The 13,720-nt window shown below is 40.4% G+C and overlaps 1 protein-coding gene across 13 annotated transcripts in view; it reads right to left on the bottom strand.

Annotated features, from left to right (window-relative positions):
* Nucleotides 1-13,720, bottom strand: part of DLG2 (discs large MAGUK scaffold protein 2) — a 1,579,821-nt gene that overhangs the window by 391,486 nt on the left and 1,174,615 nt on the right. For all 13 annotated transcript variants that reach the window (XM_050940648.1, XM_050940534.1, XM_050940523.1 and 10 more), the window contains one exon: nucleotides 11,649-11,790. In XM_050940648.1, coding sequence (XP_050796605.1) covers nucleotides 11,649-11,790 — 142 coding nt within the window. The remainder of the gene's footprint in view (nucleotides 1-11,648; nucleotides 11,791-13,720) is intronic.

The following is a 13,720-nucleotide window of genomic DNA, read 5'->3' as shown; positions in this document are numbered from 1 at the left end:
GAAGGTCATGTCTATAGTGTACATATTTTAATTATATTTAATTTATTATTTGTATTATTGTAGTGCCTAGGACCCCCATTCATGGACCACGATGACTCAATTTTGGTACGCACTATAAAAACACAAAGACTCTCCTGCTCCATTTAAATCTAAGACAAGAAACCACATAGAGATATGGACCGATCAATGGGGGGAACACAAGGAAGCAATGAGACAATACCGGTCAGCATGATAGCAAGTGGTCTCAGCACACCAATAGACGAGCCATTTGTATTTAAATTCACTAAAACAGACTAATAAAGTAACACCAGTTAAACAGGTTGCTAACAAGTCTGAAATTAACTTTTAACTTCACCACATCTCCATAAAAAATTGACCACCAATTTAATCCAAATAAGTTCAAGAATTTTCAAAGTGTAATAAGTGGTGGTTTGTATACGTTATCTTCTGCCCTCTTTCAATTCCTTATGTTTGATCCACTAGCAACACAATATAGAGCAGATCAATTTAAAGTTTGTATTAGGAATTGGGATAAATTTATATTTATTTCAAAAAAGAGAAATGTGGTAAAGAGAGTTAGAGAAATAGAAAAGGAAAATACAAAAAAAATTACATTATGCTAGTTTTTTCTGGAAAGACTCCTACAATAGTTTGTCAGCTTTCCTATTATAACCTCCTATTTTCATGAGTCTATCATTTTACCATAGTTGCAAACATATGCTTAAGGGAGAAGCAATGTTTTAGTGCTTTGTGGAATAGATGGGATGCCTCACTCCTGTTAACAAGACCATTTAAACACTTTTTACATTTAGATTCCTTCCAGTTTTCAAAAGAGTATTTTATGCACATTGATAAACTGCATAATTTTTACCCAGAGACTCTGGGCAGATTTATTCTCCCATGCATATTTTTCTATGCTTCAATCAACATTATCTACACTGCAGGGAGAAAGTTTAGTGATCTACGTATCAGGTTTTAAACATCTAAACTCCAACCACATGTTCAAATCCCATCAGTGCTGATTCAGCCTTTAAACCTCCCTTGCTGCAATTTAAGCCCACTGCTTCTTGTCCTGTCCTCAGAGGTTAAGAAAAACAATTTTTCTTCCTTCTCCTTGTAACAACTTTTTACATACTTGAAAACTGTTATCATGCCCCCCGCCCAAGTCTTCTCTTTTCCAGACTAAACAAACCCAATTTTTTCAATCTTCCCTCCTAGGTCATGTTTTCTAGACCTTTCATCATTTCTGTTGCTCTCTTCTGGACTCTCTCCAATTTGTCCACATCCTTCCTGAAATGCGGCACCCAGAACTGGACACAATACTCCAGTTGAGGCCTAATCACTGTGGAGTAGAGCAGAAGAATCACTTCTCATGTCCTGCTTACAATACTCCTTCTAATACGTCCCAGAACTATGTTCGCTTTTCTTGCAACAGTGTCACACTGTTGACTCATATTTAGCTTGTGGTCCATTATGACCCCCAAATCCCTTTCCGCAGTTCTCCTTCCAAGGCAGTCATTTCCAATTTTGTATGTGTGCAACTGATTATTCCTTCCTAAATGGAGTACTTTGCATTTTTCCTTATTAAACTTTATCCTATTTACTTCAGAACATTTCTCCAGTTTGTCCAGATCATTTTGAATTATAATCCTACCTCCAAAGCATGTGCAACCATTCCCAGCTTGGTATCATCTGCAATTCCATTATCTAAATCATTGATGAAGATATTGAACAGAACCGGATCCAGAACTGATCCCTGTGGGACCCCACTGGTTATTCCCTTCCAACATGATTGTGAACCACTGATAACTACTCTCTTGGAAAGGTTTTCCAACCAGTTTTGCACCCACCTTATAGTAGCTCCATCTGGGCTGCATTTCCCTAGTTTGTTTATGAGACGGTCATGTGAGGCAGTATCAAAAACTTTACTAAAGTCAAAATATACCACATCTACCACTTCCCCCCATCCATGAGGCTTGTTACCCTGTCCAAGTAAGCTATCATGTTGGTTTGAAACAATTTGTTCTTGAAAAATCCATGCTGACTTATTACCTTATTATCTTCTAGATGTTTGCAAACTGATTGCTTAATTATTTGCTCCATTATCCTTCCGGGTACAGAAGTTAAACTGACTGGTCTGTAATTCCCTAGGTTGTCCTTATTTCCCTTTTTGTAGATTGGCACTATATTTGCCCTTTTCCAGTCTTCTGGAATCTCTCCCATCTTCCATGACTTTTCAAAAATAATCGCTAATGGCTCCGATATCTCCTCAGTCAGCTCCTTGAGTATTCTGGGATGCATTTCATAAGGCCCTGGGGACTTGAAGCCATCTAATTTGTCCAACCAATTTTTAACTTTTTCTTTTCCTATTTTAGCCTCTTCTGATCCTACCTCATTTTCACTGGTGTTCACTATATTAGATGTTCAATCACCACCAACCTTCTTGGTGAAAACCGAAACAAAGAAGTCATTAAGCACCTCTGTCATTTCCACATTTTCTGTTATTATTCGCCCCTTCCCCATTGAGTAACAGGCCTACCCTGTCCTTGGTCTTTCTCTTGCCTCTAATGTAGTTGTAGAATGTTTTCTTGTTACCTTCTATGTCTCTAGCTAGTTTGATCTCGTTTTGTGCCTTGGCCTTTCTAATTTTGTCTCTGCTTGCTTGCGTTTTTTGTTTATATTCATCCTTTGTAATTTTACTTAGTTTCCACTTTTTGTAGGACTCTTTTTTGATTTTTAGATCACTGAAGATCTCCTGGATAAGCCAGGATGGTCTCTTGCTATACTTCCTATCTTTCCTACGCAGTGAGATAGTCTGCTCTTGTGCCCTTAAAAATGTCTCTTTGGAAAATTGCCAATTGTCTTCCATTGTTTTTCCCTTTAGACTGGCTCCCTATGGGATCTTACCTACCAACTTCCTGAGGAAGCTAAAGTCTGCATTCTTGAAATCCATTGTCTTTGTTTTGCTGTTCTCCCTCCTACCATTTTTTAGAAACATGAACTCAATCATTTTGTAATCACTTTCACTCAAGCTGCCTTCCACTTTCAAATTTTCAACCAGTTCCTCCCTATTTGTCAAAATCAAATCTAGAACAACCTCTCCCCTAGTAGTTGTCTCCACCTTCTGAAATAAAAAAAAATGTCTCCAATACATTCCAAGAACTTATTGGATAATCTTACCTCCTGCACATTGCAGGCCACAGAACCTCACCCACCTCCTGTAATACAGTAACTCAGCCAGAGGTTAGGGGTGAAGTCCTCAAATAATGATGTAAAGACTCCAAGTTACAGAGAATCCATCATTTGCACTAATTTAAACCTGCAAGTGCCCAGTGCCCCATGCTGCAGAGAAAGGTGAAAAACCATCAGTGTCTTGCCGGTCTGACGGGGGGAAATTCTTTCCTGACCCCAAATATGGAGATCAGCTAGACCCTGAGCATCTGTGCAAGACCCAACAGCCAGACACCTAGGAAAGAATTCTCACTAGTAACTCAGCACCTTCCCATCTAGTGTCCCATCATCAGCCATTGGAGATATTTGCTACTAACAGTCACAGATCAGCTACATGCCATTGTAGGCAATGTCGTCATACCATCCCCTCCATAAACTTGTCATGTTAAGATATTCAAAATATGAGCCAAAAGTTCTAAAGCCTGATTTTGTCAGAAGAACTGAACATCCAGCAGCTTCCCTTGAACTCAGTGGAAACCGTAAAATTCTAACATATGAAAAATCAGATATATAAAGGCAGCCATTTGTGAAAATCTTGGCTTACATTTTTAATACAATGTAGATTATTTTGGAACACTGACTGAGGGTTTGACTCCTTGAAAATAACAATGTCCATTTTAATATGGAAAGAGGGGGTAATTCATGTTTAACAATTATTAATTGAAAAAAATTGGGTTTGGCAAATTAAATCCCAGGACATAAACAATTCACTAGTTTAAGATCATTCTTGAGCTTCAAACATATGAAATCCTGTAGAATGGTTATATAACAACTTCATGCTTCATTTAAAAAACTGATTTCTAAGATACTGTTAAGAAATATGAGCTGTCATTTTTTGGTTGCAAAAGCAACCTTAATTCTGGCATTTCCTATCTTTTCAGTGCTTAATTTGGCAGCCTTAATAATATTCTTTTAACACAGTGTGTGTGTGTATTTTCTGAGGTATTTAAAAAGAAAATTTAAAAAAACAAATGTCATGTGGCATCACATTAACACCCACCTGGGTCATTAGCAGGGTTGCAATCTTTAGCTCCAGTGCACAAATCTCGGTCACTTGAGTTAGCAAAGTAACTAATAGCAACAGTAGTACTAGTTGTCATCCTCTATGTGGACCAGCACTAGAGGGGACACACACTTTTCCAGTAGGTTTCACAGCTATCTGCTAACAGCAGAGGAATGGTGAGACTCAGGAATCATGGTACCATTCCAGACTCTGGAGGGAAGTATGTCTAGAGGGCACAGATTTCAGGCAGTATCCACCAAGATTGATCCTTTCTGCCCTGGCCCTGTCCTGTCTCTTCCCCACTCCTGGCTCCTTGTCCCAGCCTCAGTCTCCTTGCCCAGGTAGTTGTAGGCTTCCTGATCTCATTTCCAGTGTCTGGTTCCACCTAGATGGGGAGCAGCTGAGCAGCAAAAATAATAGGGAAAGTCCAGCTTCACCCCGTAACTCTGGGACTGAGAATGCTCATTCACTCTGTGGGGATGGTGCATGTGCAGGCAGGTCAGTACTGGGAGGCGCGAGAGGCATGAGCATGCTCAGTAAGGGCAGATTATTCAGGTACTATAACTGCTAAAACTGAACGAGTCTCTCCTGAGCATGTGCAAATTGCAATTCAAAGGCCAAATTTAGGTGGATTTTCACAGGAATGACAAGAGGCATATCCCTGAAACAAAAGCCACCCTCATGCCAAATTTCAAGTCCTTGTAGTCCACAGGATGGGAGCACTAGGCTTGTCAAAGAAAAAGTTACCATAACATTTTTAACATGGGCAAAATGATACATTTCACCTTAGCCCCATTCTCAGAAACAAACAAACAAAATTAAAACAAACAAAAAAATCAGCCAGAGGCAGAAACCTAGCATGGAAAATTTCTACCCAAGCAGTTAAAGTTTGGCTCAGTCACAATAAACTCATAATCTGATTTTACAACTGGAAGTGTCAGGCAACCTTAATAATAGGCAGTGCTACCAGCCCCGCCTATATTTAGACGGATACAGAGTTTACCCATGTATTTAGGAGAGGTGATATGCTGCGTTTTAGACAAAGTGGTGCTTTAGACTCTCCCACCCTGGTTCTTCAAAGGTACTGATTATGAATCATATTTTTTTTATAACTGTATCAGCTCAATTCTATTTCATCATATTGCAAGACCAGGTCAAAAAGATGTTATAGAATTCATTACATGACAACAGTGTCTACATTACACCTTCATCTGATTCACCTAGGAAATATGAATTTTGATTCTGCTTCTTCAAGAATAATGGTAATAGGAAGTACAGCTAACTCCCTTCAGCAATATACACCCTTTTAAAACGTGTGCAGTGTTTTGTCAATAGATGGGCCAAGTCAACTCATTAAAGATCCCTGAGGAACAGTTTGCAGATTCTCAATCCGCAAGTCTTTTTTCCTGCTTTATTTTTGTGCTCTACTAAAGACCACAACATTGTCAGAAAATGGTTATATGACAGATTTTATACTACACATTTAGTGATAAAGTTTTAATTATGAGCAATCAAACCTGTGCATTAAAACAGCATTAAAGTTGATTCTACAAGACAGTTTGATAAATTATGTCATGTAGTTCATGTAAGTAAACAAGAAATGGCTGTGCAATGCCACTCTCAATAAAGAGAAAAATTCCCTGGAGCCTTCAGTGCAATGCTCCCTCTCCCCCTGCTCCCAAACCAGCATTCTCTGCTTCACAAAGATGTTAATGTACAAAGTTACATATAAAAAGAAATCAAACATGCATTTCACAGCAAAACAGATAACTCAGATGGCTTTTTTCATGAATTTTTAATATCTAGCCACAGCTAAGTGTTTAAGTGAATTTTACATCAGCTGCAGCACAGCAGCTTGATGCACTGGTTTTCAGAAGTTAAAAAGAAGGTAAAACACAACACAAGAGTTCTTTATTCTTCTGGACTCTTCTGCCCGTCTTTCTTATTAAAAGCAGGAAAAGTGAACATCTGAGAACTACAGAATTTATTAGAATGTACTTTCAGTTTTCTAAAAATAGGGAGCCAGATGTCTGTTAGAGAGCAAATAGTGATTTACAGTTCCCTGGATGTAATTAATGACCAAAAAAAAAGAATCAGGACCAGATTGTGTCTTTTCTTTCAGCTTAATAGAAGCATTTTTAAAGAGCAACATATCTGCAGAATACTGAAGATTACATTGGTAGTTACAGTTACTGGCATGTGTCTTATTTACATCTGGTCACATAGTCCACTAGCCTGAAATGTGACAATGATATCGAAAAGGACAAAATATGCAGGAAGAGAACTGTACAGTCACCATTGCTGGCACTATTTAATATTTAGTGTCCAACAAGAATATGTGTAAAAAATAAAATTGTGCCTCAATTGGTGCCATGTTGGATCATGGCACCATACAAAACTAAACAAAGCACAGTGAAAGGAAAACATTCAATATCATTACACTGGTGGCTCAGGTCAGCTTTGCTCTTGCTTTATTCACATTGCACTGTAGCTAAGTTAATTTGTTGCCATATTTTTTATTAAGAAGAAAAGATTACACTATGATTTAAGTATTTTAACAATCATGCCATTAAATGCAAATTTCATCAACAGAAAAACTATGTGTTGTCTAAAAGTACAGTAAACATCAGCAAAACCTGGAACAGCCCACAAAAAGGGGGACAAATCAAAACAGCTTTAAATGCCCAACCATTTAAAAAAAACAACAGAAATATTATGACAATGAGAAAATGAAAGAAAAGAAACGGTTATTTACTGTAGCTGTGGTTCTTCAAGATCTGATGCAGACATGTATTCCACATAGGTGTATGCGCACCTAGTGCACCAGGGCCAGAGAAATTTGACTAGCAGTACCCGGAGAGGGGCGGCACTCACACCTCTTGGCCGTAGTCTCACCCCTGGCTACATGAGACAATGCCCCCCTCAGTTCCTTCTCATGGAACACCAAGAAATGAGACTGTGATGCAGAGGGGATGGAGGGTGGGTCACAGAATACACATCTGCATCACATCTTGAAGAACAACAGTTATAGCAAGTAACTGTTTCTTCCTCTTTGAACAGATTCAGCTGTGTATTCCACTTAGGTGATTCACAAGCAGTAACCGCCTAAGAGGTGTGGCTCAGATTGTACCTAAAGAAGGACAGCAGGACCGCTCTACCAAAGCTTGCATCAGCCCTGGAAGATGCGGTTATGACATAATGGTTCCTGAACATATGTATCAGCAACCACGCAGTAGCCCTGCACATGTCCAATGCAGGAATGTGACTGAGAAACACTATGGTTTCTGCGTGCACCCTCACTGAATTAGCTCAGATCCCCACTGAGAGGGCGTAGCTGAAGCTGTTTCATATGCAGTCTCAATGCAGGATGTTACCCATTTGGAGATCATCTGTGAAGAGACTGTTTGACCCTTCATGCAATCTGCATATTACACAAACAAATGAGGCGAAGAACAAAAAGGTTTAGTTGCATCCAGATAAACAGCTATGCACTGCCTGATATCTAATGTCTGGAGACGCTGCTCTTCTAGAGATGAAAACAGCTCAGGAAAGTACACAGGTAAATATACCACCTCGTTCAAATTAAACTGAGAAACCACTTTAGATAAAAAATTTGGACACGGTCATAAAGTCACTTTGTCTTTGGAGAACTGTATGTAAGGAGACTGCCATTACAGCCTGTAACTCACACACTCTCCTTGAAAATATCACTACCAGGAATGCGGTTTTCAGACACGAGTAGAAAGAGAGAAGACGCCAGGGGCTTGATCAGAGTTCCTATTAAGGACACTAGCACTGAGTTAGGGTCCCACAGAGGAACTGGTTCTTGGGCCAGAGGATGTAGACAAAGGAGTCCTTTTAAGAATCTTGCTACCATGGCATTGGAGAAGATTGATCTTCCCTGAATAAGGGGATGGAATGCCAATATCACCTCCAGATACACTTTCAATGAACTAAACAGAAGCCCCAACAACTGAAGATGCAGCAGGTACTCCAAAATATCCTGGATAGAGGCCAGGGTTGGTTGGATTCTGCGGGGTAATGATCACACTGAAAACTGCATCAGTTTAGCTGAATAGGCATCCTAGTGGAGGGTTTGCATTAAGGAGGATTTGTTGGACAGCTGCCAAACACTGCTCTTCCTCCTCATTCACCCATGCAGCAGCCATGCCGTGAGATGCAGGGAGCTGAGTGCATGATTCAAGGTGTGGCCTTGGTCCTGAGTGTGTAAGTGGGGATGGGGAGGAAGCGGTATGTCAGGCTGAATAGACAGTGTGAGAAGGTCAGAGAGCCAGCACTGTCTCAGTCATGCTGGGGACCTGAGAATGAGTTTGGCCCAATACACCTTGAGTTTGAGGATGACCTGAGGGATGACTGGGATCGGGGAAAAGGCGTACAGGAGAGCTGACTGCCAGCAGAGGTGGAAAGCATTGGACAATGAGTCTGGACTGAGGCCCCCTTAAAGAGCAGAACAGATGACATTTCCTGATGTCCCTTGTTGCAAACAGGTTGATCATCAGGATGCCCCAAGCGGCGAAGATGACCTGGTCTGCAAATTTTGATGTAGCTGTTCAGTTAAAAATAATCTTACTTGGACAGCAGGCTTGCTGGTTAGCAATTCACATCTACAAGGAAGAGGAAGTGTAAATCTTCCTGCCCATGAGATCCATTCATTTAGAGTCCCTATCCTTGAGGACTTAAACCTGCCCCGCAGAGCTCTGTTGTTCACCGCAGTTAAAACTAGGGAATTTTGGGCTGGATGAGAGTAAAACCCCTCAAATCCCAGCATAGGAATGAAATAGTGCTTTTCCATGTGCTTAGTCATGGGTGCTATCGAAGCCAGTGTGCTCCAGAGGCCTTAGCTAGTTTGAGATGTGCATCATCGATAGGGAGGGCAACTCTCCCAGGGTCTGATGAAAGACTTCCATTAAGAAACTTCCAGACCAATTCTAATTATGAACACTGTACAACAGTATCCAAGTTCACATACTGTTGCCCAGTAGCATCTGAGTGCTTACCATTATTCTAAAAATGGCAACATTATCTTCTTCCATTCTAGCAGATAAGAGTAAATGCTTGAACAGCATTAAGATATTTTTATTTGATTGGTTCTGTCACACTCATGAGCATCTTCCTACTGGATGACAGTTTTATGGTTCCAAAGAAATCTGCTTGTCATGGGAGGTCACTGCTGCAGGCAGAAAACCAAGCCCTCAGGTTACTACTGCCAATATCAAAGAGGGCTTTGGTGCCAGACCTAAATGGAACACTATTCACTGGGGATCCAGTACGGAGAGAACAACACTGTGGTGCTCTGATCATGGCAACCCTTGCTGCTCAGCGGACAAACTGCTTTGTTTTGTACCAGTTGTTGCATTTCCCAAATAGTACAAAATGCAGGTTGCTGCGAAGACCTCACTCCATCCCCTTTTTCCAGGTTGAGACACTTCACTCTTAGATACGAGTTGTAGTTATCAAGCATGGAGGTGATGACTGAGCAGATCACTGGGGATAGGTCTGTGTTCAATAGCATGGAGTGTAACCTTCTGGACAGATGGAATGGAGAAAAGCATGGGGCATTCTCTGAATCGTTCCCCATCCTGTCTATAGCTTCAACTGTTTAAATGCTTCCTCACTCACACTGTGGCTTTTCTCCCCTTTCCCGATTCCTTTCTCGCAACCTCTGTGGGTTCCTAGCCTCTCTAACTCATTACTTGCTCTCTCTCTGGATTGTTTACCTTACTAAATTCCCTCCCTTGTGCAGCTTCCCTCCCCAGGCACAAGGATGCTGTAATCGATGCTGTTACACCAGGGCTGAATTTGGCCCCATATATTGCATTGCCAAGAACTAGGTATGCAGGATTCCTTGTTACCATATCACTTTCTTTAAATACACAGGCAGCTTAGAAATGATGTAAATGCTATTGATCCATGCAATCCAGAATTTGATGAAATACATCTTTTAACTGTTAACTAAAAATAGCTAACCGGATGGAAGAAACTCCTGTAGGAAAGCAACTCATTGGGTTAAATTCATCTTTGGTGAAATTCCTATAGTAGACTGAAAGAAGCAGGGAGTTCTCAGCACACTCAGTCAAGGAAAAGAGAGAGCAGCAGGAGGCTGTTGCTTTATCCAAGCTAGGGAGAGGAGGCGTGTTTCTCCCACACTTTAACCCTTTGTTAAAAACAAATGTCATGAAGCCCTCCAAATCCACCTGCCACACAAGTCATGTAATTTAAGGGACTTTAAATTTAACCTTAAATTTAAGGGACCTTAAACACACAATGAAAGCAAACAGAAATTAGAGGTTTGATGCAGGAATTACTGGATTGATGTTATTATCCTGTGGTGTGCAGGTCAGTCATAATTGTCCCATCTAGTCTGAAATGCTATTAAACTATGAAAATAGAAGAATATTGAAGGAAACAAGTATAGTTTTCATTCTGTCATACTATACAGTATAATGATAAGTCATTTCATATATTTCATTTCTGTAGTAGCCTTTAAAGAGGATGGCAAGGTAAGCAATATTCTAACCACCCTTCAAATAAGAATGAAATATAAATTGTCTCAGCAGCAACACTTAGCTGAAATACAGGATATAAAGAAAGCACTCTCCCCCTCCCCTCATCTGCTTCAAACCCAAATAAATGGGTAAAGCTCTGCTGTCTCATTTCCACATAATAAGCTCAGTCTATTTATTGCACCAAATACTCCATTGTTGTGATTTACCATAGGATCATAGAACGATAGAGCCAGAAGGGACCTTGGGAGGTCATTTAGTCTAGTCCCCTGTGTTGAGGCCAGGCCAAGTAAACCTAGACCATCCCTGACAGGTGTTTGTCTGACCTGTTCTTAAAAACCTCCAAAGATGGAGATTCCACAGTTTCCTTTCGAAGACTATTCCAGTGCTTAACTATCCTTATGGTTAGAAAGTTTTTCCTCATCTCTACCTAAATCTCCCTTGCTGAAGATTAAGCTCATTAGTTCTTGTCTTGCCTTCAGTGAACATGGAGAAAAATCAATCACCATCCTCTTTATAACAGCCTCTAAATAATTACAAATCGATTGTTTAGTAATTTGTTCCAGTATCTTTCCAGGTATCAAAGTTAGGCTGATTGGTCTACAGTTCCCCTTTTTAAAGACAGATACTGTATTTTCCCTTCTTCAGTCCTCTGGGACTTCACCCGTCCTCCATGAGTTCCCAAACATGATCGCTAATGGTTCCAAGATTGCTTTGGCTAATTCCTTAAGTACCCCAGGATGAATTTCATCAGGCCCTGCCGACTTGAATACATCTAACTTATCTAAATATTGATGAACCCATTCTTTATTTTAGCTTGTGTTTTTTTCCCCCTTGTTAATATGCATTGCAGTCATTACCAAGGCAATCTATAAAGAAAGATATCTGACCTGGTATAGTCGTCCTCTACAAGCATGTGCTTTGGAATCGGTGAGTATCTTCCTGGTGAGATAGGAGCCAAAGACGCCTTGTACTCTAAAGTGCCATTGTTGCCAGAAGTGAGTATATGATTTTCCATTGGTGGAGAATAAGCTGATGGTTAAAATAAGCAATTGTAGTTAGTGACATTCACACTTGGTTTGGTTGTGATGGTATTGTTTTCATTTAAGCACCAATAATGTGTTTGGTGCTGTACAAGACACAAAACACAGATGGTTCCTGCCTGAAAGAGTGTAAAATCTAAACAGGGCAGCGAAGGAATGAATGGCCAGCATTTTCTTTACTCACTCACTTTGTGTGGAGATTAAGGAACGAGAGGATCTTTAGGAGGGATTTGGATGAGAAGGGGATGGCTTGGGAGACAGAAAGCAGGAAGGCATTTCATGAACAAGTTCATGAATTCAAAAAGGAATGGAGATAGTTGGAGGAGATAAGTAGATGAAAGGGGCATTTGAAGGCAAAGATTATAATTGAGGCAGGGATTATTCCAAGGATCATAGAAGAGTTGGGATCCCGCTAAACTGAATTTTCAGTGCCAATTTAGATTGCATCACAATTTAGATTTCAGGAAAGGTTGTTAAGAAGAATGAAAGCTAATATAGATAGGATATATGCTAATAATTAACAAAGACAGTACTATGCTGTTTGTATTTTGCTTTGGGTTTCAAAGTAATGGTGATGGTTGGAAATATGTAATAATGGCTGTGACCAAATCTTTAATCCATGTAATCAGAGGAAAGGAAATGCTAAGGAGGAAAAACAAAGACATGCTTTTGCACTGACTTATGATTAATTTCCTTTTGAAACGGATGTGTTTAAACTTTCTAGTCATAGTTTCAATCCATTCTTTAGATGGTGAAATATTAAATATTTTAAGACTAGATGCTTTTATAGGGAAAGGTTATTTCTTGCTAAGAGACAAACAAACTTGTATACACCCACCAGTTACTGAAAGTCTTTTCAAGCTTTTTCCCCCTCCAGAATTTCTGATCACTAATAATAATAATATCTAGTTCTTAGACAGCACTTTTCATCAATAGATCTCAAAGCATTTTTACAAAGGAGGTCGGTATCATTATCCCCATTTTACAGATGGGGAAAGTGAGGTACAGAGCAGTGATGTGACATCCCCAAGGTAACCCAGCAGGTCAGTGGCACAGCTGGGAATGAAAACCAGGTCTCCTGAGGCCTACTCCAGTACTCTATCCATTAGGATACACTGCCACCCTAATCTTGCTCAACATCATGTGCTGCTTCACTATTTTTGAAATATTATTTTGGAAGACCAGATAATTCAAGGAATTAGTAAGGTGCTAGTGAATCTTTTTTACTTCTTAGTCACTGGTAAGAAATCAGCCCAGATTAGTAGTTAACAAATATCATCACCAACTATTGGTTGATTAGTAGTATCTGGTAAATAAACAGGTGGTCTAGGTCCAGTTCAGTGTAATATATAGATGTGCATGTTACAAAACCACCAATGCAGTTATCATCCTTTTACAGGACTTGTAAATAGGAAGGACCATGGTCCTGTCAGATCAGAATTGAGGAATACTGATGCAGAAGAGCAGATGTGCTTAATCTTTGACTTTTACTGGGAACCTTTGTCTTTCCACCCCTTTGCTGGCTTTATGGCCTCTGGTGACAACTGACTTTTTGGCGCCTTGCCAGCATGAGCTGGGGTCAGTTGCTGAGACTCCCTACTCACCTTATTTTGCAAGCCAATCAGATTGCCTCCCGGCTCATCTCTCTCCTCCAATGAGAGACTCAGAGGGAGCTTAAAGCAGGGACCATTTACTGACTAATTGGCAAAAGGAGGGAATCAGCAGCAGGCCAGAAAGATGTACCACAATGGCATGGATTAGTCCTGCCTGCTGGGAGAAGGGAAGCTGAGCAGAGGAGTCTGGAGCCTCAGTGACAAGGTGCCATCCCAAAGAATGGGGTCCTGGGGAGGGAGAACTACATGCACATTAGGAAGGGATGCACGGAGTGCAAGGGGAAGCATGGCTGCACTGATGGGTGG

The sequence above is a fragment of the Gopherus flavomarginatus genome, chromosome 1 (genome assembly GCF_025201925.1).
Source record: "Gopherus flavomarginatus isolate rGopFla2 chromosome 1, rGopFla2.mat.asm, whole genome shotgun sequence".
In the NCBI taxonomy this organism is placed as follows: Eukaryota; Metazoa; Chordata; order Testudines; family Testudinidae; genus Gopherus; species Gopherus flavomarginatus.
The sequence above is the reverse complement of the archived record's forward strand: the minus strand, read 5'-3'. Positions and strand labels throughout refer to the sequence as shown.